Source organism: Chiloscyllium punctatum, chromosome 22, assembly GCF_047496795.1.
Source record: "Chiloscyllium punctatum isolate Juve2018m chromosome 22, sChiPun1.3, whole genome shotgun sequence".
In the NCBI taxonomy this organism is placed as follows: Eukaryota; Metazoa; Chordata; class Chondrichthyes; order Orectolobiformes; family Hemiscylliidae; genus Chiloscyllium; species Chiloscyllium punctatum.
In genome coordinates, this window is record NC_092760.1 from 63643202 (window position 1) to 63671134 (window position 27933).

The 27933-nt window shown below is 42.0% G+C and overlaps 1 protein-coding gene across 13 annotated transcripts in view; it reads right to left on the bottom strand.

Moving 5' to 3' along the window:
* The window catches only part of ppfibp2b (PPFIA binding protein 2b), a 268409-nt gene that overhangs the window by 113510 nt on the left and 126966 nt on the right, over nucleotides 1–27933 (bottom strand). The window contains exon 1 of one of the 13 annotated variants that reach the window (XM_072592542.1): nucleotides 21453–21480. The exons of 10 other annotated variants lie outside the window; for them this stretch is intronic. Coding sequence is in view for 2 of the 3 variants with exons in the window: in XM_072592540.1 (XP_072448641.1) it covers nucleotides 9719–9766 (48 nt within the window). In the remaining variant the exon portion in view is untranslated. Of the gene's footprint in view, nucleotides 1–9718; nucleotides 10209–21050; nucleotides 21075–21452; nucleotides 21481–27933 lie in introns of those variants that run through there. 2 more of the 13 variants (XM_072592541.1, XM_072592540.1) reach the window with 2 other exon arrangements.

Genomic DNA, 27933 nt, shown 5'->3' on the forward strand with positions numbered 1-27933 from the left:
CTTTGTCAGGAGCCTGGTGTAGACACGACAGGCTGAATGTAAATGTTTTATGATTTTAAGTCCAGAAACCAAACAAATGTTATACTCTATAAGATGCATGACCTATGAAATCCAAAATTATTAAAAAAGCTCAAGCTAGTGTACTCAAATGACGTCAAATTCACTTTGTTCTCAAATTTATTGGATTGGAGCCTACAGCTATGAATTTAAAATAATGGATTAATCCAACTACAAGCAGGATTGGAATGAGACAAATGGGAGTTTCAGCTGCGGAACCACATTGACTTGATAGCAAAGAATTTAGGAACAGGAGTCAACCATTCAGGCCCTTCAGGCCTTCAAGAATTCAACTGCATTGTTGCCAATCTGCACCTCATCTCGATTCTCCAACAAGAATGTATTGTTTTCAGGCTTGAAAGCTGTGACTGAGTGTGAACGTTCTGGTCTCTCTGTCTGTGTGTCTGTCTGCCTGTGTGTGAATGTGCCGGTGTGTCTCCACGTATAGAATGCCACTCTTACTGGCATTTTTGGAAAATTGCTTCCTCAAACTTAACTCACAAAGACAGACCATGACCAATCAAAAAATCATAAAAACTCTTGGTGGATGGCTCCTCAACCTTATAAACCCAAATGAATACAAGCCTAGTCTTTGCAATCTATCCTTGAAATTAATCTTTGCTGCTGTGTGATCATCTTGATAAATCAATGTTTCATCCCTTCAAATATCAATATGTCCTGTCCTGAGATGTGGATGCCTAGAACCAAACAAAATATTTTAAGCTATGCTCGATCAAGGAAGGCTCAGTGCAACCAAACTCTCACTTCCTCCTATGTGTGCTGCCGCCACTTATACTACAGCTGCATATTCTCACTTCTGTAAATGTACAGCTGGCATGTCAAAAATGTTTAAGTATAAACAAAGCAGAACTATTTACTGTAAACATTAAGGCAACGTTAAAAACTGTAACCTCCCATCAGCTGACCTGAGCTAGGCTGACGTAAACCCAAAGTAAACAATCCCATTACTACATCTTTCCAAAAAGCACAAAGTGCAAAAATATTGGAGTGAAGAGAGAGTGTGGGGGAAAGAAAAAAGGTGAGCTTGCATTTATATAGTGTCATTCATGGCATTCTAAACATTTTATAGCTAATTAATAAAGCAATTTTACCAAGTTTAGTCAGTCAATGCAGACTAAATGGAGAAGCCAACTTGTGCAAATCAAGCTCCGATAAACTATGCAATAATGAACAGATCAACCATATATTGCGATGTTGGATGAGGGGTAAATATGGGGAGAACTCCCCAATTTTCTTTGAAATAATGGACTAAATCTTTCTCACACACTTGAGGGGACTGATCTGTCCCCAGTTTAATATTTCATTAACAAACAACCAGAATAGCACCTTGAAGCATATTTTTTTTTCCCTACAGGAGGGTCAGATGCTGAGTTGAGGGAGAAATACACAGTGATGATAAATAGCTTGGTCAAAGAAGCTGCTTAATTACAAATCATATTTAGCAGTACTTCTATTCAGTTTATATGAAGCACTTTGGTATATTTTAGAGATTCAATAAAGGAGCTATAATGCAAATTCCAACAAAATTTAGCAGGTTAAAATACATTCAGAATATCTAATGTTTACTCAAAGGATATCAAAGAAATGGATACTGCAGTAACTAATCAGCAGAAAAGCTTTTCAATTTAATTAAGTCAAAATAATGTTGTTGCAAGTGGACACTGTAATTTTTAAAATCACTGTTTAATCCTCATCTTAGCCTCACAACCACCATTTCATCATCATGGTCTCTCTCTCAGATCAGGCAAAACATCCTTCAATTGAGCATCAGGGACACGGAAACCACTTTTGATTCCTTCCACGAGTAAACTTCTGCTCTCCACTTTACAGAGACAAAAAAACAAGGCTCTGGTAACGATGTAAAAATGAAACTATTATAAACATCAGGAAAGACTAAACATGGTAAGGATCTTTTCTCTTGAAAGCTATGCACTGACCTGATAAAGGTTATGAAGGAGTTGCGAGGGGAAATGTGGAGGTGGTTTCATGATTTGAGATATCAAAGTTAAGGGCCATAAATCTAAGGTAGTCAATATTAGATACAAAGAGGAAGTCCCGAGAAACGTCTTTCTCCAGTGAGTGGTGAGTGTGTGGAACTTAACACCATAAGTATATTAGTTGAGACAAATAATATAGATGCAGTAAAAGAGGAAGCTACATTGATGCTAATGAAAGACAAAATGATGTTCATTATTCTAACGCCTTTCCCATTGACCTCCCAGTCTCTAGGCTTCACTTGACAGGTGTTGTCTCTATCTTGTCCCCTCATCCATTACTGTTTGTTTTAGTACTAACTCTTCTTGTGCTAACTTTAAAGCCTCATGTTGAATTTCCTAGGTCTACATTAAAAATCACAACACCAGGCTATAGTCTAACTCGTGTAGCTAGCTACCTGAGGAAGGAGCAGCGCTCCAAAAGCTTGTACTTCCAAATAAACCTGTTAGACTATAACTTGGCATTGTGTGATTTTTAAATTTTGTCCACCCCAGTTTAACACCGGCACCTCCAAATCATCGCTCCTAGGTCTAGCCCAACACTAGTCTTCGACAACTCTCATCCTAGGATTACACTGTACATTTGTTTTTAAAGGTGATTCATCAAGGCTTATTAACAAGAATTTCCAAATCTACAACCTTTACTGCATAAAGGCAAAATCCTGCAGATTCTGGAAAGAAATCTGGGAGAAACTCAGGAGGGTCTGACAGCATCTGCGAAGAAAAGAGAGAGAGAGAGAGAGAGAGAGAGTGTCACTGTCTTGAGTCCAATACAATTCTGTTTTAGAAGGGAAAGGAGCTGGAATGGGAAGTGGTCCAGAACAAGACAACAGAAATGGGGGGAAAAAAAATGAAAATGTGAAAATTGAATGTGTGAAAAGGAGACAAGAAATCCACTCTGCTGAGAATAAAGCCAACAAGTTACTAACATGATATGGGGTTTTCAAATCAAAAGAGGACAAAATTCATGATCTGAAGTTGCCGAACTCAATGTTGTGTTCTGAAAGCTGTAAAGTAGCCAAGAAGAATGAGGTGTTGTTCCCTGAACTTTTTGTCAGAACACTAACAGGCTGAGGATGGAAAGGTTAGCAATACGAGCAAGATAATCACTTGAAATGGCAAGCAATGGAAGGCTGGGATCATTCTTGCACACTATGCTGCAAAGTGGTCACCCAGCCTGCATCTGGTCTCATCAACATAGAAGAAACCACAGCAAATACGGTAGACTAAACTGAACAAAGAAGAAATAAAGCTGCTGATTCACCTGGAAGTATTTCTGCCTCTCACAGTGAGGCGGTGCTGAGTGAGGCAAGAGTTACGCCTCCTGCAACTGCATGGAAAAGTATGATGGAGGACTGAGGTGGTATTAGGAGTGATGAAGGAGTGGACCAAAGTGTCAGGGTGGAAATAACCCCGACAGAATGGTGACAGTGGAAGGGAGGGAAGGTGTGTTTGGTGATGGTAGTACTAGGTATGGCAGAGAAGACCTTCTGAATGCAGAGACTGGTGAATTGATAGCGATGGCGAGAGTAAGCCTATCATTGTTCTCAGGGGTGGAGACGAGCAGAGGATGACAGGAGCATGGGAAGTGCATCAGACACAGCTCTGGACTGCTTTAAACACAATGTGGGAAATTTCTCCCTTGAGGAGAGAATGAAAAAAGGAGAATGTCAGAGTGAACCCTGAGGAAGATCTAATGGAGATGGAGAATGGAGTAGAGTCCTTGCAGGAAGCAAGGTGTGAGGAAGCACAGTCAAGATTACTGTGAGGGGGTAGTTCTGGGAATCAATGCATTTGTAGTGGATATTGGTGGATAGCCTATCCTTAAAAATGGAAAAAAGGGAGGTCAAGGAAGAGAAATAAAGAGCCAGAGATGAACTAGGTGATGATGCAGAAAATTGGAAACAAAACTGATCAATTTTTCTAATTCCAGATAAGAATCAAGGCTGGGTCATTAAGTATATTCAAAGCTGAGATAGATTGATTTAAAATCAGTAAGGGAATCTAGGATTATGGGGAAAAGGAAGAAAACTAAAGTTGAGGATTATCAGGTCAGCCATGACCTCATTAAGTGGCAGAACAGACTCTTCTACTTCTGCTCCCATGTCTTATGATCTTATAGTCAACCAGGAGTAGTACAAAAGAATCCAGAGGGCCATTGGTATGGAGTGTTTTTAGATCTTATATTCCTTAACACCTGAAAAGAATGGAAAATGTCTTTTCTTTTTAAGGTGCTGAATAAGAAGAGTTAAACTGAACTGACGACCAGAGCAGCTCTGAAATGGTGAGAGGTAACACTAATGAAGACAGAGGTCTAAAGTGTGCATGGATTGAGTGTTGGTCTCAGGATACAGGAGGGGCTGTCTGAGGAGCTTTGCATATTTCAAAAGATACATGTAATCTTGAGTGGACTCGAAACATGAGAGATGGAATTTCATTTGGAATGTGTGTGGGATAAGGGAAGGCTAGAAACAGTCATAGCGGAAGGAAGTGTGTCTGTGCAAGCCAGTTGTGGCAAATGCTATCGAACACCAAGTGGGAGATTGAAAGCTATGAAACTAACCAAGTTTGGGTTCTGTCAGGGCCATTCAGTTCCTTACTTAGTTATAGTCTTGGTCCAAACATGGATAAAAGAACAGAATTCCACAGGCCAGAGGAGAGCAACTGCCCTCGACATCAATGTCACAGTTGACTGAGTGGGATATCAAGGAGTCCTAGAGAAACTGGAATCAATTGGAATTTAGAAAAGAGAATATCCTGCTAGTTGAAGTCAAACCTGGCACAAGACATGAAGTTGTTTGTGATTGTTGGAGCTCAACCATCTCAACTCCAGGGTATCATTGCTGGTGTTCATCAGCCAAGCACCCTAGGCCCAACCAGCTTCAGTTGCTTTATTGATGACCATCCTTCCATGGAGGGGTGGGTGGGGCGATGTAAAGAGGGGTGTGGGTTGGGTGGGGGATGTTCACTGATGATTGGTTCAATCTCCATCACTATTACCATTTGAGATTCCTCAAAACACTGAAGCAAGATCTAGACAATAAGATTTGCACCACAACAGTGCCAGACAATGGCTGACTCTAACAAAAAAACAAGAACATTACCATTGCTCCTTGAGGTTCATTGGCATTCCATTGCTAACAACATGGAGAATAACACTGACCAGAATCCGAAAGCAGGTCAGAGGCTACCGATTCAGTGGCAAGTAGCTCACCTTCCGTCTTCCCCAGTAACTGTCCAACATTAACAAAGCACAGATCACAGGTTTGATGGACTACTCCGCACTTGCCTGGATAGGTGCAGCTCCAACATTCAAGCAGCTTGACACCATCCAGGACAAAGCAGCCCACTTGACTAGTACCATGTCCACCACCTGCAACATTCGATTCTTCCACCTCTGATGGTCACCATTTACAAGATGCACTGCAGCAACTTACCAAGGCCCCTTCGATAGCACCTACTAAATCTGCAACCTCTAACATCTGAAAGACAGAGGCAGGGATCATATCACTTGCAAGTTCCCTCTCAGCAATCCACCATCCTGAACTGGATAGCACTGTTAACTGGGTCAACATGCTGAAACTCCATTCCTAACACTACTGGTGATATTCCTACACTCGGACTGCAGTTTACCACCACTGTCAGATTGTCCAGTGCATTCAGAGATGTGCAGTAACATGGAGACACAGCCAGCAACACCCACATTCCCTTCAAAAGAATACAAAAAAAATTCTATCGATCTTCTAGGTCATTCTGCTATTGCACACGTTTAATCTAAACGAATTCGCTGTAGTGCGATTGACGAATATGGATGCTGTTTCTAAAGTGCAAGCTTTTAAAACTTGTGCTAGCTGTAGCACAATTGCATCACCAACACAGTATTATTCGAAGTATATGATTCTGGTGTAGTGCGCGGTCACTCGGGAACGTGACATCGCACTATAGAAGAAATGACTGTACTTAAAATCTCCCTTTGACCATATTTTTGGTCACCATCTTGTTATCATTGTGGATGTTTAAATGAGCATATAAAAATTAGAAACTGGCACAGGCCATTTGGCCCTACCTGTTTTCTCTGCCATTCAATAAGATCATATAAGTGGGCAGCACGGTGGCACAGTGGTTAGCACTGCTGCCTCAGCACCAGCGACCTGGGTTCAATTCCTGCCTCAGGCAACTGTCTGTGTAGAGTTTGACATTCTCCCAGTGTTTGCGTGAGTTTCCTCTGGGTGCTCTGGTTTCCTCCCACAGTCCAAAAATGTGCAGGTTAGGTTAATTGGCCATGCTAAATTGCCCGTAGTGTTCGGTGAAGGGGTAAATGTAGGAGAATGAATCTGGGTGGGTTGCTCTTCAGAGGATCGATGTGGACTTGTTGGGCCAAAGGGCCTGTTTCCACACTGTAAATGATCTAAATCATGGCTGATCCAATTACAGTATAATTCTGCCTATCTTGAAAATCTTTCACATCCTTATCACTGAAATGTTAAAACTACTCAAGGACTCCGCTTCTATCACCTTTTGAAGAGAATTCTAAAGACTCAACTTCAAGAAAAAAGTTCTCATCCCAGTCTTAAATGGATGACACCTTATTTTGAAATAGTGATTTCTAATCCAAAAATCTTTCTCCAAGAGGAAACATCCTTTCTAAATGCATCCTATCCTGACTCCTCAGGATCTTATTAATATTGTTTTGAATCAACTTGTTCAGATATGGTATATGGTTTGCAGATGACACCAAAATTGGTGGTAGAGTGGACAGCGAAGGAGGTTACATCAGAGTACAATGGAATCTTGATTAGATGGGCCAATGGGCTGAGGAGTGGCAGATGGAGTTTAAAGTTAGATGCGGCATAATGGAAAAGGTAAATCAGGGCAGGAATTGTACACATAATGGTAAGGTCTTGGGGATTGTTGCTGAACAGACACCTTGGAGTACAAGTTCATATTTCCTTGAAAGTGGAGTCTCAGGTAGATAGGATAGTGAACGTGGCATTTGGTACGTTTTCCTTTATTGGTCAGAGCAGACTATAGGAGTTGAGAGGTCATGTTGCGGCTGTACAGGACATTGAGCAAAAGCGAGGACTGCAGATGGTGGAAACCAGAGTTTAGATCAGTGTGGTGCTGGAAAAGCACAGCAGGTCAGGCAGTGTCTGAGGAGCAGGAAAATCAACCTTTTGGGCAAAAGCCCTTCATTAGGAATAAAGGCAGAAGCCTCCAGGGTGGAGAGAGAGATTGGGGGGGGTGGTGGTGGGGGGAGAAGCTGGGTAGACGGCAGCAAAGACTACAATAGGTGAATGGGGTGGGGATGGAGGTAATAGGTCAGGAGAGGAGGGTGGAACGGATAGTTGGGAAGGGAGATTGATAGGTAGAACAGGTCATGAGGAAAGTGCTGAGCTGGAATGTACAGGACATTGGTTAGGCCACTTTTGGAATATTGAGTGCAATTCTGATCTCACTCCTAATGGAAGGATATTGTGAAACTTGAAAGGGTTCAGAAAAGAATTACAAGGATGTTGCCAGGATTCGAGGATTTGAGCCACAGAGAGAGGCTGAATAGGCTGGGGTTGTATTCCATGGGGTGTCAGAGGCTGAGGGGTAACCTTATAGAGGTTTATAAAATCATGAGGGGCATGGATAAGGTAAATAGACAAAAGTCTTTTCCCTGGGTTGGGGGAGTCCAGAACTAGAGGGCATAGGCTTAGGGTGAGAGGGTAAAGATTTAAAAACAGACCCAAGGGGCAACTTTTTCATGCAGAGGATGGTATGTATGGAATAAGCTACCAGAGGAAGTGGTGGAGGCTAGCATAATTACAAAGTTTAAAAGGCACCTGGATGGGTATATGAATAGGAAGGATTAAAATGGATATGGGTCAGATGTTGACAAAGAGGACAAGATTGGTTTGGCATGGAGGAGTTGGACTGAAGGCTCGGTTTCTGTCCTGTACAACTTTATGACTTGGAAGGAGCTGCAACTTGAACTTGCTGGTCCCCTCAGCATCCTGTACGTTTTCATTAAAGCACCTCTTGCCCTTCTAAACTCCAAAAGTTACTATTATTAGTCTAGCAAACGCTCTGAAGTGCTTTTAATGTTTATATTCTTCCTTAAATGATCAATACCATACATAGTACTCCAGATGTGCACTCACCAATACCCCGAATAACTGAAGCATAACCTCCCTACTTTTGGACTCAATTCTCCTCACAATAAGCATTCTATTAGGTTTCCTAATGACTTGCTGATTCTATGCACCAACCTTTTAGTGATTCGTGATCCCTCTGCATTTCAGACTTTTGCAAATTTCTTATCATTTAACTTGCCTTAATTCTTCCTTCCAAGATGGACAATGTCAATTTTCCATATTATATTCCATTTGCCGGATCATTGTTCACTCACTTAACCTATCCATATTTCTTTGTGGCTTTTTTATGTCCTGCTTACAACTTAATTTCCTACCTAGCTTTATGTCGCCAGCAATCTTAGCAGCCCAACTTTCTGCATCAACATTTGTGTCGGAGTATACTTTATGAAATTGTTGCTAAGTTTTACTAAGCTGAAGGTGCTGTATAAATACAATACATAGGTTGGGTCATCAGAGGCTTTTTCCCTGGGCGGAAAGGTCAACTACAAGAGGGCACAGGCTCAAGGTGAGAGGGGGGAAAGTTTCGAGAAGTGCAAGGAAAATTTTTCATACAGAAGGTGTTGAGTGCCTGGAATGCACTGCCATTGGGGTGGTGGAAGTAGGCACATTAGCACTTTAAGGTGTACCTTGAAATATGCATAAAATAGAGGCAAACAGATGGATAGAAACCATGTGTGGGCAATAAGTAGTGGGTCTAAATAAGGATTAGAAATCAGCGCACCCTTGTTGGGCTGATGGGTCTGCTCCTAGCTACCTTCTTGCTCCTAAGATATGTGTAAAATGTCCTGGGATTCACCTTAACCCTGTAGGTCAAGGGTATTTCATGGCCCCTTTTTGCTCACCTCACTGTTTGAGCTCCTTCCTATTTCTCTATATTCTTTAAAGACTTTATTTTTAGTTGTCTAGATCTTATGTAATTTGTTACTAAAGCTACATATGACATACAACAAAAGATACCATAAAATGCGTAATCGCAACCCTCACCCCAAAACAGATGGAAATGTTGCAGCTTCTTAGAAATGAAAATGAATAGGAGTGAAATGAGGTAAGCACATGGTTTCAATGTTACAAAAATGTGAGCTATTTCCTGATCTATCCTCTCATGAGAAATGCAGGAAAGCCTGACTGTTCAGTGTTCCTCTGTCTTATTCAAGAAATTATTAGTAGACTTGTTAACCTCATTGCGGTGTATCCTGGTGCACTTTTAAAACACAAATGAAAGGATTTCACAGTGTAAATTCTTTAGCAAGCTTTTCAAAGTGATCAGTGACCACAAAATAAACGCTAATACACAAATCCCATGGCTTTGCATGATTGTGTCACAGAATTTGAAAACATACTTGAAAGGTAGATTTTCTGGTTTTTTACTGACGATAGACTCGTAATTGATTTTCAGGAACCTATCCCAACTGAGGGAAGAGGAGATGAAATTCTATCCATGACAAAATCTGCCATAACTTGTACAAGCCTCTGGGATTAAAGTACAGAATCACTAAAGCTACTTACCCTCTTCAACCAGGTGAGGTGTTTGTAAATATCGACCTCACCATCCATGCTATGGGACTGCAGTAGCCATAATCCCAGTGAGAGATCGTTTGAAAGTAAAAGAGAGAGATTTATCTGTACAAAGCTGCAGTTCTTCTGCAAAGAACAGTTGCACTACTGTACTCTTAAACGCAAAGTGATGAGTGGAACATATAAAGCCAAATCTCTCTCCCACTCCTAGAGTCTCACAGCAGACTGGAACTGAAGCAATGCTAAATTGTAACAACCCAAGGCAAAATGTCTTGATTCAGTCGATCCACAGAGCATCTGGCTCGTAATAATTTTTTTTTTTAAAAAAAAGAATTGCAAACTTTGATGACAGTCTCTCTCCAGTGAACGTGGATTACTACAGCACCAATCCTCAACAACCTCACTGTAATCCGATTCGGGTGCCTATTGCTTTTCAGAGAAAAGGTGTTTGTTGTTAAAGCAGCAGTCTCGTTTCTATATTGATCAAGTGAGACAGACCTCACTGCTAACCGGCTCCAGCTATTTCCTGTTGTACTAGTAATGATCACACACCATAAGCCATTCCTCCCCACCCCCAATCATCCCCTACTGCATTTCACCGAGTAGCAAAACTAAAAATAGCAGCATTCACCCTTGTCTTATGAGCTTCAGTAAAAGTTGAAAAGTCAGAGGATTGTGAGATTCTTTAGTAGATGAAAGTTAGTTTCCAAACAAAAACTTTTAATTAAATAACTGCAATGTATTCTTGTTTTGCACTGGTTAACACTCAGCAACCTTCTTGTCCAGGACACCTAATTAATCTAAGGAACAGGAGAATCGACGTTTCGGGCATAAGCCCTTCTTCAGGAATGAGGAAAGTGTGTCCAGCAGGCTAAGATAAAAGGTAGGGAGGAGGGACTTGGGGGAGGGGCATTGGAAATGTGATAGGTGGAAGGAGGTTAAGGTGAGGGTGATAGGCCGGAGTGGGGGTGGGGGCGGAAAGGTCAGGAAGAAGATTGCAGGTTAGGAAGGCGGTGCCGAGTTTGAGGGATTTGACTGAGACAAGGTGGGGGGGTGGGGGGGAGGGGAAATGAGGAAATTGGAGAAATCTGAGTTCATCCCTTGTGGTTGGAGGGTTCCTAGGTGGAAGATGAGGCGCTCTCCCTCCAACCGTCGTGTTGCTATGGTCTGGTGATGGAGTGGGAGGGGGAGTTGAGGTGTTGTTCGGATTTGTTGTAGGTACTGGTTGTCCTGGTTGGGTCCAAATTTTGTTGGTCGGAACGTAGTCCGGAGTCAGTGCGGGATCAGTCGGTTCCGTAGACAGGTGCTGAGGAAGGAGATGTGGCTGTGGTAGCGAGTCTGTTTGAGAACGTGGCTGAAGAGCTTCTGTGCAGAGGAGATGACCTGGGGTTTTCAGTCAGAGAGGGACTCACTGAAATCCTTGTAGAGGGAGGAAGAGAGCTTCTTCAAGGAAGGCATCCTTGTAAGAGGATTTGCAGTAGGTTAAAATCTTCGAGGAGAAAGTGAGGACTGCAGATGCTAGAGATCAGAGCTGAAAATGTGTTGCTGGAAAAGTGCAGCAGGTCAGGCAGCATCCAAGGAACAGGAGAATCGACGTTTCGGGCATAAGCCCTTCTTCAGGAATGAGGAAAGTGTGTCCAGCAGGCTAAGATAAAAGGTAAGGAGGAGGGCCCCCACCCCACTCCGGCCTATCACCCTCACCTTGACCTCCTTCCACCTATCGCATTTCCAATGCCCCTCCCCCAAGTCCCTCTTCCCTACCTTTTATCTTAGCCTGCTGGACACACTTTCCTCATTCCTGAAGAAGGGCTTATGCCCGAAACATCGATTCTCCTGCTCCTTGGATGCAGCCTGACCTGCTGCGCTTTTCCAGCAACACATTTTCAGCTCTGATCTCCAGCATCTGCAGTCCTCACTTTCTCCACCTTATTTATCTAGTCAGGCCAATGTTACAAAGCCCTGTGGTTCTCCTGGTAATAGCAGGTTAATTTTATAGTCATGAATAGAATTCAAACAAGCCAATCTGTTTTAAGTACATGTCAGTTTTCGTAAACAGCAAAGCCTTAAATGAGGATCAGGATGTCTGATACTGAATTAAAAGGGCGAACTATCAAGGCAGACCCCATCAGTACAATTCTGGGGGAGTGCTACACTGTCGAGGTGCCACCTTCAGTTGAGGCATTTAACAGATTAGATTAGATTACCTACAGTATGGAAAAAGCCCTTCGGCCCAACAAGTCCATACCGACCCTCTGAAGAATAACCCACTCCGACCCCATTCCCCCTACCCTGAATTTACCTGACTAATGCACCTAACACTATGAGCAATTTTGCATGGCCAATTCTCCTAACCTGCACATCTTTGGACTGTGGGAGGAAACCCATGCAGACACGAGGAGAAATGTGCAAACCCCACACAGACAGTTGCCTAGGTCCCTAGCACAGGAAGGCAGCTGTGCTAACCACTGAGCCATCATGCCGCTCCAGAGATGCCTTCTGTCCTCCCAGATGGACTAAACGATTCCACTGAATTATTACAAAGGAAAGCATGGGAATTTCTCCCCGGCACCGTCTCTTTTTCAACATTTAGGAGCCTACCTTAAAGCAAATGGATTGCAACAGCAGCTCACCATCTTCTGAAGGGCAGCTAGGGATAGACAATAGATTCCCAGCCAGCACTGCTTACATCCCATGAATTTAAAATTTAAACAATAAATGAATATTAAAATAAAAGCTGTCAGATTGAGGCAATGGTGCTTCCTGAAGAATATAAACTGTTGCAAATAGTTACTTGGACAGTAAGAAAAAAATAGTCATCATTCCTCAGATATTTTCATGCTAGAGGTCAAAGTTTTGGGTTGCTCAGTTCATTCAAAGCTGTCCACTCTAGAGTAATCTTGTAGCATCTGTAGAAATTTGGAATGCCGTGTTTGGAATCGACTAATCCTTCACAATTTGTTCCTAATGGATGTGCTTCAGATCAGAGACATTATGAGCAGCAGCAGGCCCACATGATCAGTCTCAGGCCTGTTTACATTGTATGATCTTTGTTGACGCCCTAGATAGTGGTATTCAGAGTGCAGTGAGAATACTGGCAGGTTGCACCTTCTCTGTGCAAGTGTAAAACAGTTGAGGAATTCAATTGTTACCAGAAAATGTTAGTTATGTAATGGCAGTGGGCATTGGCAAGTGACCTTAAGATGAGCTAAATGCAGCATCAAGCATATTGATAGGGCCACCACAGAATATAAATATTATCTGGTTGGGAAAAAAAGTCAAGAGAAAAAGGCATTAGTGTTGAGTACTGAAGATTCATGACTAATGTAGAAATAACTTAGCTAAAGCACCAATTGAAAATTTTCACTTTAATAGATGTTAGCTTAAGAAATACCAAATGACAAAATCTATGATTTTTGACGGTGAAGAATTTGGGAATCATATTCCAACTAAAGACGAAAGGTTCCCAGATTCCTTTCCTGCATCTGGGTATTAACAAAACACCTACATATGTATATTACCTTTTCACACTAAAACATTCTAAAGCACTTCACAAGAGCACTTAATTCTTCAACACTGAACCAGGAGAGAGATTACATAATAAAAGGTTTCATCAAAAAGGTTTGAAGAGAAGAATATTAATCAAACGTTGGAAAGAGTTAGGGCTGGAAGAGATTAAATGAATGATGTGATATCAGGGTAACGGAGGGATTTTAAAGCAAAGATCATAATCTGAAAATCACAGAATAGTACAACACTGAAATAGGCCAATCTACCCGTAAAGACTTTGTTCTTTCAAAAGATTAATCTAGTTAGTCCTTTATCATTTTCAATAACTCAATAACAACACTTGTTTTAAACTAATCCAACTCTATTTGGAAGGCTGTTATTAATTCTGCAACAATCACCTTATTCTTAACAAAATTAGAGATAGCATCAAGGTCAGTCATTTAAGCTGCTTCTGAGAATGAAGGTGGCCCCTGATTCAATAACATTCATAGATATATCTTTTGAAAATGCGTTGGTTTCGAATGCATCACCTGTCGAGTAAATGCTGGTTTTGTGAAAATAGTGACAAGAAGCCCAGTCAGTGGAGAATCTTAGGCATTGTTTTTCGTTGATGTTTAAGTTTGATCATAATGTTCTCACTGTAGCATGCTGGCCAAAAACAGTACACAAATCAATTTATTTGTCTCAACTATTCAGACTGCCCCAGAATTAAATTTTCTAAACTTCATTCTAGATGTCCACTTTGCTGAGTGGATAGCACTCTTACCTCTGGTAAATGAAAGCTGTCAGTTCAAACCTCACACCAGGCATTTGAGGACAATTCTGACTGACATACCCAGAGCAGAGATACGAAAGTGCTGGTGCTGGATGCCTTGAAATGCATAGAAGTGGATAAATTTTCTGGACCTGATCAAGTATACCTTAGAACTCTGTGAAAAGCTAGGGAAGTGATTGCTGGGCCACTTGCTGAGATACTTGTATCATAAATAGTAACTGGTGAGGTACCGGCAGACTGGAGGTTGGTTAACATGGTACCACTATGTAAAAAAGGTGGTAAGGAAAAGCCAGGGAACTGTAGACCAGTGAGCCTGACGTCATTGGTGGGCAGGTTGTTGGAGGGAATCCTGAGGGCCAGGATGTACATGTACTTGGACGGGCAAGGACTGACTAGGGACAGTCAGTATGACTGTGTGTGGGGGAAATCATGTCTCACGAACTTGATTGAGTTATTTGAAGGAGGATTGAGGGGGGCAGAGCAGTGACTGTGATCCATATGTGCTTCAGTAAGGCGTTTGACAAGATTCTCCATGGGAGACTAGTTAACAAGGCTAGATCTCATGGATTACAGGGAGAACTAGCCATTTGGATACAGAACTGGCTCAAAGGCAGAAGACAGAGGGTGGTAGTGGAGGGCTGTTTTTCAGACTGAAGGCTTCTGACCAGTGATGCGTCACAAGGATCAATGCTAGGTCCTCTACGTTTTGACATTTATATAAATGATTTGGCTGCGAACATATGAGGTATAGTTAGTAAATTTGCAGATGACACCAAAATTGGAGGTGTAGTGGACAGCGAAGAAGATTACCTCACAGTACATGGGATCTTGATCAGATGGGCCAATGGGCTGAGGAGTGGCAAATGGAGTTTAATTTAGATAAATGCAAGCTCCTGCATTTTTGGAAAGCAAATCTTAGCAGAACTTGTACACTTAATGATAAGGTCCTAGGGAGTGTTGCTGAACAAAGATCTTGGAGTCCAGGTTCATAGCTCCTTGAAAGTGAAGTCGCAGGTAGATAGGATAGTGAAGGCGACATTTGGTATGCTTTCCTTTATTGGTCAGAGTATTGAGTACAGGAGTTGGGAGGTCATGTTGCGGCTGTACAGGACATTGGTTAGGACACTGTTGGAATATTGCGTGCAATTCTGGTCTCCTTCCTTTCAGAAGGATGTTGTGAAACTTGAAAGGGTTCAGAAAAGATTTACAAGGATGTTGCCAAGGTTGGACGATTTGAGCAATAGGGAGAGGCCGAATAGATTAGATTCCCTACAGTGTGGAAACAGGCCCTTTGGCCCAACAAGTCCACACCGACCTTCTAAGCGTAACCCACCTAGACCCATTCCTCTCTGCCTAATGCACCTAACACTATGGTCAACTTAACATGGCCAATTCACCTGATCTGCATATCTTTGGACTGTGGGAGGAAACCAGAGGACCCAGAGGAAACCCACACAGACAGGGAGAATGTGCAAATTCCATACAGACAGACAGTCACCCAAGGCTGGAATCAAACCTGGAACCCTGGTGCTGTGAGGCAGCAGTGCTAACCACTGAGCCACCGTGCCGCCCTATAAGCTGGGGCTGTTTCCCTGGAGCAAAGTGATCTTTTAGGAGGTTCATAAAATCATGAGGGGCATGGATACGATAAATAGTCAAAGTCTTTTCCCTTGGGTGGGGGAAATTGGGAACTAGAGGGCATAGGTTTAGGGTGAGAGGGGAAAGATACAAAAAAAACCTAAGTGGCAACTTATTCACGCAGACGGTGGTGTGTATAAGCTGCCAGAGAAAATGGTGCAGGCAACTGTTAAGGACTGTCAAAATCTTAGGTCCAGAAAATTAAGAACAAAGAAAATTACAGCATAGGAGCAGGCCCTTCTGCCCTCAAAGCCTTTGCCGATACACATCCTCCATCTAAACCAGTCGCCTATTTTCTAAGGGTGCATAATCCCTCTGTTCCCAGCCCATTTATTTAGCTGAAAAATGTGATGCTGGAAAAACACAGCAGGCCACAAAGACCGCAATTTCCTCTCCGACGTGGTCGACGACGCTCTCCACCGCATCCCCTTCACTTCCCGCACCTCCAAAATCGCCACCAGGACAGAACCCCACTGGTCCTCACCTTCCACCCCACCAACCTCTGGATCCATTGTATCATCCTCCATCATTTCCGCCACCTCCAGACAGACCCCACCACCAGGGATGTATTTCCCCCTCCACCCCTATCAGCATTCAGGAGAGACCACTCCCTCTGCAACTCCCTCATCAGGTTCACACCCCCCACCAACCCAACCTTCACTTCCGGCACCTTCCCCTGCAACCGCAAGAAATGCAAAACCTGCGCCCACACCTTCCCCCCTCACTTCCCTCCAAGGCCCCAATGGATCCTTCTTTACCCGTCGCAAATTTACCTGCACCTCCACACACACTTACTGTATCTGCTGCACCCAATGTGGTCTCCTCTACATTGGGGAGACAGGCCGTCTACTTGCGGAACGTTTCAGGGAATATCTCTGGGACACCGGCACCAACCAACCCAACCGCCCCGTGGCGGAACACTTTAACTCCCCCTCCCACTACGCCAATGACATGCACGTCCTTGGCCTCCTATATCGCCAGACTCTGGCCACACGACGCCTGGAGGAAGAACGACTCATCTTCCGCCAAGGAACCCTCCAACCACACAGGATGAATGCAGATTTCTCCAGCTTCCTCATTTCCCCTTCCCCCACTTTATCTCAGTCCCAACCCTCGGACTCAGCACCGCCCTCTTGAGCTGCAATCTTCTTCCCGACCTCTCCGCCCCCACCCCGGCTTATCACCCTCCCCCTCACCTCCTTCCACCTATCGTATTCACAGCACCCCTCCCCTAAATTCCCTCCCCCCTACCTTTTATCTCAGCCTGCTCGGCACACCAGCCTCATTCCTGAAGAAGAAGGGCTTATACCCGAAACATCGATTCTCCTGCTTCTCGGATGCTGCCTGGCCTGCTGTGTTTTTCCAGCACCACATTTTTCAACTCTGGTACTCCAGCATCTGCAGTCCTCATTTTCTCCATTCATTTAGCTGTCTAGATAAGTGTTAAATGATGCTATCATGTCCACCTTTAAATTGCAACATTTAAAAGCCATCTGGATGGGTATTTGAATAGGAAGGGTTTAGAGGGATATGGGCCAAGTGCTGGCAAATGGGACTAGATTGGGTTGGGATATCTGGTTGGCATGGACTAGTTGGACCAAAGGGTCTGTTTCCTTTCTGTACATCTGACTCTAGGACTCTAGTAAATCAGTGGAATTATTTACCACAAAGTTGTGGAGAGTGGGTCATTAAGTATATTCAGGCTCAAAATGGACAGATTTTTAAAATATGCAAGAGGAAAATCAGCAAAGTCGAGTTGAGGAATATCAGATCAGCCACAATCTTATTGAATGGAGTAGACTTGGTAGGCTGAATGGCCTACTTATACTCTGATGTTCTATGATGTTATCGCAGTACTGAGTGAGAATATAGTGTTGGAGGTGCTGCTTTCAGCTGAAATATTAAAGCTCTGTAACCCCCTCAGATGGGCAAAAATTCAATACACTATTCAGAGGAACAGCATGCAAGTTATTCCTGATCTCTGGGCCAACATTGATCATTCACACTACATAGTGAACATTCACTGGGACATTATTGTGGGAGATTATTGTGCTCAGATTTGTTTTTATCTGCATTGCAAAACAGTGGCTACATTTTGGGACTTTGTGAGCATTTCAAAAGGCTCAATGTGAATGCAAGCTCATTCTTTTCACAAATACTGGCAAATTATCCAAACTTTGGTATGAAATTGCATATCACTGCAAGTCATTGGATGACTTGCACCCCTGGAAAACAGATACTATAACCTCCAAGTCTATGAAATTGCTACAGATATATATTTGAACTAGTCACAGAATATCAAGCTTAGTAATCAATAGCATAAGCATTTGTTAAAGTTAAACTGCAACTGTTAAGGGCTATCAAAATATTAGGTCCAGAAAATTAAGAACAAAGAAAATTACAGAACTGGAACATGCCCTTTGGCCCTCAAAGCCTTTGCCGACCCAGATCCTCTATCTAAACCTGTTGCCTATTTTCCAAGGGTCTGCATCCCTCTGTTCCCTACCCATTCATTTATCTGTCTAGATACATCTTCAATGATGCTATCATGCCACCTCCGCTGGCAATACATTCCAGGCACCCACCACGCTGAATAAAGAACTTTCCACACATATCTCCCCTAAACTTTTCCCCTCTCACTTTGAGTTCATGACCCCTAGAAATAGAGTCCCTCACTCTGGGGAAAAATGCATCTTGCTATCCACCCTACCCATACCTCATGATTTTGTAGACCTCAATCAAGTCTCCTTTCAACCTCCATCTTTCAAATGAAGATAATGCTAATCTACTCAACCTCTCTTCATAGCTAACACCCTCCATACCAGGAAACATCCTGGTGAACCTCCTCTCCAACTTCTCCAAAGCATCCACATCCTTTTGGTAATGTGGTGTCCAGAACTGTACACAGTATTCCAAATGTGGCTGTACCAAAGTCCTGTACAACCATAACATGTCCTGCCAACTCTTGTGCTCAATACACCATCTAATGAAGGAAAGCATATCATATGCCTTCTTGACCACTCTATTGACTTGCATTGCCACCTTCAGGGAACAATGGACCTGAACACCCAGATCTCTCCAATTTTCCCCAGAACTTTTCTACTTACTGTAGAGTTTGCTCTTGAATTGGATCTTCCAAAATGCATCACCTCGCATTTGCCCAGATTGAACTCCATCTGCCATTTCTCTGCCTAACTCCAATCTATAATATGTGACAGTCCCCTTCGCTATCTGCTACTCCATCTGCAAACATGGTAATTAAACTACTTATACATAAATGATTTAGGGGAAGGTATATCACAAACAGTAGTCCCAGTGGAACACCACTGGTCATGGTTCTCCATTTTGAGAAACTCCCTTCCACTACTACTCTGTATCCTGTTGCACAGTGATCTAAGAGTATAGATCACTACATTCTTATTCAAAATTATTGTTGGAGATTTTAAAATCTGACATTTTTGAACTGTTTTTTCTGATGTCCGCTTTGTCCCTTACTTGGAATGCAAACTTTTTTCCTTCTATACGCAACTTGACTAATTTATTTCATTTTCTTCTCCATCATTCATCTGTTGCTTTCCTAATACTTACATCTCATTGGAGGAGGTGCTTAATAAGTTGATTTCATCACTCACAAAAGATCCCTGATGCCCCATTGTTTTCACCACTGGGTTATCAGCTCAGTCTATCAAGTTACAATGGAAAAACTTTTAATACCCAAATGCGCCAAGTCCAATCAACAAGGCACATCACAAATCCTAGGCCATTATGTTTTAAAAAAATGAAATTGCATGAATTAAGAGGTAATATTTAAATGTACGACTGTCTATATGACCAGTGGAGAAGCTTAGAGAGTGTGTTTAGTCCAAACTAATATGATGGGCAGCAATAGTGCATTTGGCCCATCAAGTGTATTGAACTATTCAAGAAATCTTCCATGCTCTCTCAATTCAATTTTTACCCAAAACTTTGTCAATAAGTACCTTAAATATACACATAATTGAGTATCTCATCTTAGATAGACTCTCAACCTTAGTAAAGGAATTTCTCCTCACTTCAATGCTAAATATCCAACTTATCTTCTTTATTCATTCTGGATGCGAGTTTCCTGGCTGGGTCAGAATTTATTGCCTATCCTTACCTGCCTTTAAGTAGGTGAAGCCTTTTTGAATCACTGCAGTCCATTTGCTGTACAATCTCCAATGCTGTTAGGGAAGGAGTTCCAGAATGTTGAGAGTGACATTGTTTGAATGGCGATATATTTCCAAACCTGGTTGGCAAGTGTCTTGGAGGAGAACTTGCAATGGTCATATTCCCATGTACCTGCTGCAGTTGTCCTTCTTGATAGACATGACCATGAGTTTGGAAGGTGCTGTCTAAAAAGTTTTGGTCAACTTCTGTGATGCATCTTGTAGATACTTCGACTGTCATCCTGAGGCCTGTATGTCCCAATCAGGAGTAGCATTTTATTGGCATCTGCCCAATTTCAGTCCCTTAACAATTTTTATATGCTTCATTTAAACACCTATCATTCTTCTAACTCCAATCCAGTCAGCAGTTTTTGTAGAGTGATGCCTCTGATCAGTGGTTTTTGGCAGTGCTGGATTATATTTATAGAGCTGATCCCTCCCGGATGTATGAAAGCAGAATGCTGCAGATTGTTTACAACAAAACAACTCTTGTAGCTGACACATCAATCCAACGTCTCCTCACATATAAGAGGCAAAACAATGGCTGAAGATGCATCTCTCGACAACAGAACCAAAAATGAATTTTTATGAAACAAAATTACTATCACATGAAATTTTCTTTCTCCCTGCATGTTCTTTCAATTCGGACTTCCATAAAAACAGAATCAGAGTAATATGGCCTATGCAGCCCATACTAATTTTTTTGTCGAACAAAATTGCTTTTGAACTGTCACTCGTTGGGTGAGGTGATCATTAAGTTTGTGCTTATATTTACTAAAGGAACCACTTATGGTAGGATCTTTCAAATCTAGGTTTACAAAGTTAACCTTTCTACAACAGCTTGTACTTTATAGCACCATTAACACTAATGTTCCTGTAACATTGAACTAAATATCTGACACAGTAAGACAAGGTGATACTAAACCGATGAGCTAAGCATTAAAGGAGCATCTTTAAAAAGTGGAGAAAGAGGCAGAAGTTTAATGAATTCCAAAGCAGAGAACACACTGAGTAGAAGGCTTAGCTGTCAGTGATGGAACAATTCAAAAATCGGGGATGTACAAGAAGTCAGAATTTAAGAAGCGAGGGATCTCGGTGATCTATGCTGGCGAAGGTTGAAAAGATAGGGAGGGGCCATCAATGCTATTCTACAATATAAATATTCCTTACTTGCTTAAAAGGTTGCATTGTTCTTAAAGAAAATCACTAGGTTTACCTTACTCATGGTTTATCCATCCTCCAGGCACATTCATGGTTTTTAATATTTAAGTTATACCTAGCCCTTTCCATTCAGGTTTTTAAAAACAAGCAAAAGCCTTCCAGATCAGAAGAGAAGAACTTCTCAAATTGAGGAAGTGAATCCAATGGCAGCACATCTCTCAGAATATCAAAAGGAATTTTATTTTTTTAAAAAAAACACATCTGGCACAGAATGAAGGATCTTTAAGCAATAACAGCTGTCTGGATCATCACACACTTACACAGACAGAACCACGTCAACCAAACGCAGCCTGTTGGCTCCCCTCAGGACAAAATAAAGTTCTTAAGAGTAAAACAGATAATTAAATGGAAAGCGAGAGAGAAAAATATCTTGCTCTTGATCTCCTCTGGGACTTACCCCTCATGAGATGGAGCTTTCAATGCTCACATTGTTCCTGGTGGGACTGAACTGGAGCTTGCTTAGGACTAAGGAGTAAAACAGGAAGTAATTGTAGTCCTGCACCAGTCGGACGGATTGCGCTGGCTCTATACAACTTCCAAATATTTCCTCCCTGTCTGAAAACTGCTATGTGTGAATACTGCTACCAGCCGTATACCTCAATGATTTAAACACTCAGTAAACATTTCCCATTTGCTCAAGATGTAGTTGTTTAAAAAAAATTAAATTCTCACATAAAATACAAGTGTATTAATATGATTCAGAGCTGACTATTTGTCCCAGTGACTATCTAATTAGTCCCCCTTTCCACATGGTACTGAAAACCTTTCCTTTTCAAAAAGAATTTTATCCAGTTCTCTTTTGCAAGTACATACTTATCTGCTTTCACCACTCCTTCAGGCAGCACATATCAGGTCTCAACAAACTGGAGTAGAAAATAAAATCCTCATCTCCCCCTAAGAATTCATGATATACTTTAAATCTATCTCATTTGGCTGAACACTAACTCCCCCTCCCACTCCACCAAAGACATGCAAGTCCTGGGCCTCCTCCACCGCCAAACTCTAGCCACCCAATGTCTGGAGGAAGAACACATCTTCTGGCTTGGGACCCTCCAACCACACTGGATCAATGTGGATTTCACCAGTTTCCCCATTTCCCCTCTCCCATGTTATCCCAGATCCAACCTTCCAACTCAGCACTGCCCTCTTGAACTGTCCATCTTCCTTCCCACCTATCTGCTCCACCTTCCCCTCCACCTTCAACCCCCTCAGCCCCATCCCATTTATCTCTCAGCCCCCTTTGGCCACCACCACCCCCTCCCTTCCTAAAGAGCTTATGCTCAAAAGCTCTCCTGTTCCTTGGTTGCTGCCTGACCAGCACCACACTCTAATCTCCAGCATCTGCAGTCCCCACTTTCTCCCTCTCTGTCTTTATTAATACAAAGGTAATTCTGGTTATTTTTAGGGCAACTTCATCACTTCACCTTGCACTTTTAAAACAAAATTATTTTTGTCTATAGGGTGCTTTTCTTCAATATTACATGCTTTACAACAAACACATTTGCATGAAGAATATGGAATCTCAGATTTCAGTTTACTCCTGTCCTTCTGATGTTGGTAAAGGCAGCTTCGCAAATATTCAGATCACCAGAAAAAAAATTAGCATTCTTCTCCTTACATTTATTACTTCTGAGCTTGCCGTGTTAGTTTGACTTCTGATCAGAAAATAACTTGAATCTTAAATTCACCCTGGTTTTCAAATCCCTCTATGGCTTTAGCAATTTCTACACCTACAAATTTCTCCAGTTTTATAACCCTTCAGAGATCTCTTGGCACACCCCAGATTTTAAACTGTTCTACCATTGGTAGCCAGGAGTTAAAATCCTAATAATTTGAAACAGGTGAGATCAGAACCAAATCTCTACACAACTTCTATCTATTCATAGATACTATCAGACCATAACTCCAAGCCCAACGCAATGTCAGTGAACATCTGTATGTGTGTTCAAGAAACAACCCAAAATGATACCCTCGGCTAATAACAATTAACACTGTCTTTAGCTACCTGGGCTCCATCTCCAGTATTTCCTCTAAGCTTCTCTACTTCATTTAACACTTTTTTTGACAAAGATTTTGGTTTCCTGTCTTAAATTTTCCTTGGGAGGCTGGGCTGGGTGTCAAATTTTCAATTACCCTTCACCACAAAAATACTTTAAAGTGCCAAATTTCAGGCCTACCTATGATCTCCCTGTTGTTGCCAGTGCCAATGGGAGCACCTGTTAGAGTCATCCAGCACAGAAACATACCCTTGCCCACAACAACCAGATTTCCCAATCTGACTTTGTCCCATTTGCCAGCATTTAACTCCTATCTCTCGAAGACCTTCCTATTCATATACCCATCCAGATGCCTTTTCAATGTGGTAATTCTCCACTACTTCCTCTGGCAGCTCATTCCACAAATGTATGGAAAAAAGTTACCCCTCTGTATGGAAAAAAGTTACCCCTCAGTTCCTTATAATCTTTCTCCGCTCCACTTATACCTATGCCCTCTACTGGGAAAAAAGATCTTGGTGATTCACCTTATCCATGCTTCTCATGATTTTATACACCTCTGTAAAAGTCACCCCTCAGCCTCCAACACTTCAGGGAAAAAAGCCCCAGCCTATTCAGCCACTTCAATCCTAGCAACATCTTTAAACATCTTTTCTGCACCCTTTCAAGTTTAACAACATCGTGTCTATAGCGGGCGACCAGAATTGTACACAGTATTCTAAAAATAGCCTCACCAATGTCCTGTACAGCTGCAACATGATGTCCAAACTCCTATACTTAATGCTCTGACCAATGAAGGGAAGCATACCAAACACCTCCAAATGGAGCTAAAAGCTGAACAACCAACTTTTACACATTTTCGAAAGGGAAAAGTGGAGACAAAAAAAACCTAAAATCCAAAGACATGCAAATCATATTTCTGAGGTCACAGTTCAGGCATGTTTACAAAGCAGAGGTGCTTTGCTTTTCATCTGACAAAAATTAATCTTTGATTGGTATGGCAAATATTCAGGAGATTTCTTTTCTTTTTACACTGGCGCCCTAACTCTAATTAAACACAACTTACTATTAAAGTGAAATATTTGCAACATATTAAATATCGACTGGTTTGGCAGCAAGGTTAGACAAGGTTGTGCTGCAAAGCAATTGAACTCCATAAAGGTTATGAAATCGAGACGTTCAATCACTGTATTACAGAATGCCATATGTAATAGGAGCCCAGGGGAATAAAGGGTAAACAGGAGTGTGCTAGAAATGAACAGACAAAATAAACAGAGCTACAGGATCAGCCAAATCTTGGGACGACATTTTTAAAAAAAATAAGTAGTTAACCATTTGTATAACAAATTGCAAGGGTGGGTAGTGGGGTGCAGAAATAACTCTCCAAATCTTGTCAGTCACAGAAAGGGTTACCAGCTTTTGGCGAATGGTACTGCTGGAAGTTACACTCATCTCCAACTGCCCTGTCCTCCTCATCCCCACTGGTTACCCACAAATCCGTCCCTGCAGATCCCCATCTGTACAGCCTTTGTGGGGTCAAGCTATTTCCTCATTGTTTGACATCAGAAGTCACAGCTAATTTTTCCATCTGTAATCCTTTTTTTCTAACAAAAAAAGGAAAAACTGTTTGCAAGGAATAGAACTCAAGAAAAAAAAAACTTACCTTTTTGAAAGATGCCTACAATTCTTCTCAAACATCTGCTCACAGCTGTCTCTTTCTGGAATCTCCAGGACAATGCTGGAAGGTTGGCTATAGCATTTAATAGCACAGCTTAATCTTTTACTGACAGATGCATCATGTTGGGAAAAAAGGACACCCTATATATTATGGATTTACTGCACTGCTTTAAGAGTTTCTTGTACAGTTCTCAAATGTATTGTTTATGGAAACTGTCAATGGATGATGTATTTAGAAGATACAAAAGGTCAAGTTTATATTAGACTCTTTGGGAACCCACAGCAGGGCTTTCAAACTGCTTAACCACAACAAGCACACTGCTGCCCGTACCTCAACTCACATCAACTCAGTCATATAATCAAAGATGTACAACACCTAAACAGACCCTTTGGTCCAACTCATCCATGCCGAACATATATCCTGGATAATTTCAGACCCACATTTGGCCAGTTTTCATCTAAACTCTTCCTATTCATATACCCATCCAGGTGCCTTTTAAAATGTTAGAACTTTACCTGCTTCCACCAACTCTTCTGGCAGCTCATTCTATATATGCACCACCCCATGCGTAAGAACCCCTTAGGTCTGTTTTAATTCTTTCCTCTCTCTCACCTTACACCTATACCATCAAGTTTTAGACTCCCACACCACAGGGAAAGGACCTTGTCTATTTTCTCTATCCATGTTTATCATGATTTTATAAATTTCCAAAGGTCACCCCTCGGCCTTAGACGCTCCAGGGAAAATAGCCCCAGCCTATTCAGCCTCTCCCTACAGCTCAACCCTGGCAACATGCTTATAAATCTTTTCTGAACCCTTTCAAGTTTCCTTCCTATAGCAGGGGGACCAGATTTACATACAATATTCCAAAAGTGACCTAACCAAAGTCCCGTACAGCTGCAATATGACCTCCTAACTCTTATACTTACATTCACTCAACATCCCCTATGATTACTGACTTATGCTGGACTTTGGTTTCGCAATTTGAAAAAAAATTATTTCACAAGATGAATGCCACACTGCAGGCCAGCATTTGCTGTTCAACTGTTGTTGCTAGAGAGAGTGGTGGTGAGTCACCTTGAACTGTAGTGCATCCTGTTACAGGTAAATCCACATTGCTGAAAGGAAGGTAGTTCCAAGATGGTGACATACTGACAATGAAGGATCAATGCTCTTGATACAAGTAAAAGATGTGGGGCTTGGAGGAAAATAATTTACAAAAAAATGATAGCATTCCCACACATCTACTGCTCTTGTCCTTGCAAATTGTTGCATCTCATCTTGTATAAAAGCACATTGTGCAAAATAGTGCGGGGGCAGTCATTGTTTAAAGTAATGGATGGAGTGCCAATAAAATAGTTTACGTTGAAGTGAGGAAGTTCTGGGGAAGGGTCACTGGATCTAAAACATTAACTCTGATTTCTCTTCACAGATGCTGTCAGGCCTGATGAGCTTTTCTAGCAATTTCTGCTTTTGTTTGATTTACTGAATCTGCAGTACTTTGTCCGAGATGGTGTTACGTATTGGTGTAATCGCACTTATCCAGCAAATGGGAGGCATTCAAATCATATTCCTGACTGGGAGGCAAGTTACTTGCTGTAGAATTCCCAGCATCAGATCTTCTCGTGCACCTATGCTATTTACATGATTGACTAGAAACTGAACAGGATCAATGATAGCTCCCGGGATGTTGATAGTAGAGGACTCTGTGAGGGGAATTTTGTTGATTACCTAACCATCTCCCTTTGACAATCTTTTGTTGGAGATGGCCCCTACCTGGTGCTAATGTTGCATGCTGTTTATCATTGCAACCCCGGATTGTCAGGAGAAAGCGAGGACTGTAGATGCTGGAGCTCAGAGTCGAGAGTGCAGTTCTGGAAAATCACAGCAGGTCAGGCAGCATCAGAGGTGCAGGAGGATTGACGTTTCGGGCATAAGACCCTCATCAGGAGTCAGGAACCCAGATTGTTGTCTGGATCTTATTGAAATAGGTTGTGTCCATATGCAGCATCCAAGGAGGTATAAGCATTACTGACTACTATGCAATTATCAGGGACCATCCCCACTTTAGACTTTGAGGAGGGAAGGGGATAGGTCTTTGATGAAGCAGCTGAAGATGGATGCAGGTTTGACCTGGAACCAAGATGACAAACCAACAACAAACACCACCACCTTCCTCTCTGCTCGGTATGACACAAATAATGCAGAGATTCCTTCCCCCCAATTTTCATTCTCTCTAATTTTGCTCAGGCTCCTTAACATCACATTCAGTCAAATAGTGCTTTGATGTCAAGAGCAGTCAGTGTCATCTCATCCATGGAATTCAGCTCTTTTGCCTATGTTCAAACAATAGCTGGAATGACATAGGGAATAGAGTGGTTTTGATGCAAGACATACTGAGCAACAGTGGCAGGCTATATCTGTTTATATGCCATTTGGTAGCATTGTTTATGATGCAATTCATCTACAATTCAGAGTAAACCCCTGGGCAATAATTGGACAGATGATTCATCCTGCTTTTGGTGAACATGACATACCAGAGAGATCTTTCACAATATCGAGTAGCTACCAATGCTACAACTGTACAGTACATAACAGCCTATGTAATATCCAGTGCCTTCAATGTTTTGTTGTTGACACATGGTGTGAACCAAGAGTGTCTGCAAATTGGAGATACATCATTCACTTGACACAGCTAGTTGAAGGTAGTTACAAATGCTGGTCGCTTTCACTAATGTGCTAGGCTCTCCGAGGGGAAATATTTGTGGATCCTTCTCATCCTGTTAGTTGTTTAAGTAGTGATGCACAACTAAGACTGGATGTGGCAGGACTGCTGAGCTTTCATTTGATGTGGGATTGCTCAGCTCTGTAATTTGTTATTTAGCTCATATGCATGCAGTCTTGTGTTGTAGCTTCACTGGGTTGGGATGTCACTTATAGGAGTGAGTACTGTTGCTCCTGGTGTACCATCTTGCTCTCTTTGTTGAGTTAAAGTTGATCCTTTAGCTGGCTGGTGATGGTATAGTGGAATGTGATATGCCAGGCCATGAAGTTAGAGACTGAGAACAAATATAATTCTGCTGCTTCTAATGGCCCACAGCACCTCATGGAACACCAGTTGTTTGATCTTTTCAATATTTATTCTATTCCCATTCCAAGAACTCAAATCTACCAAGTATATCCATAAACATTTGATCATAAGTGAT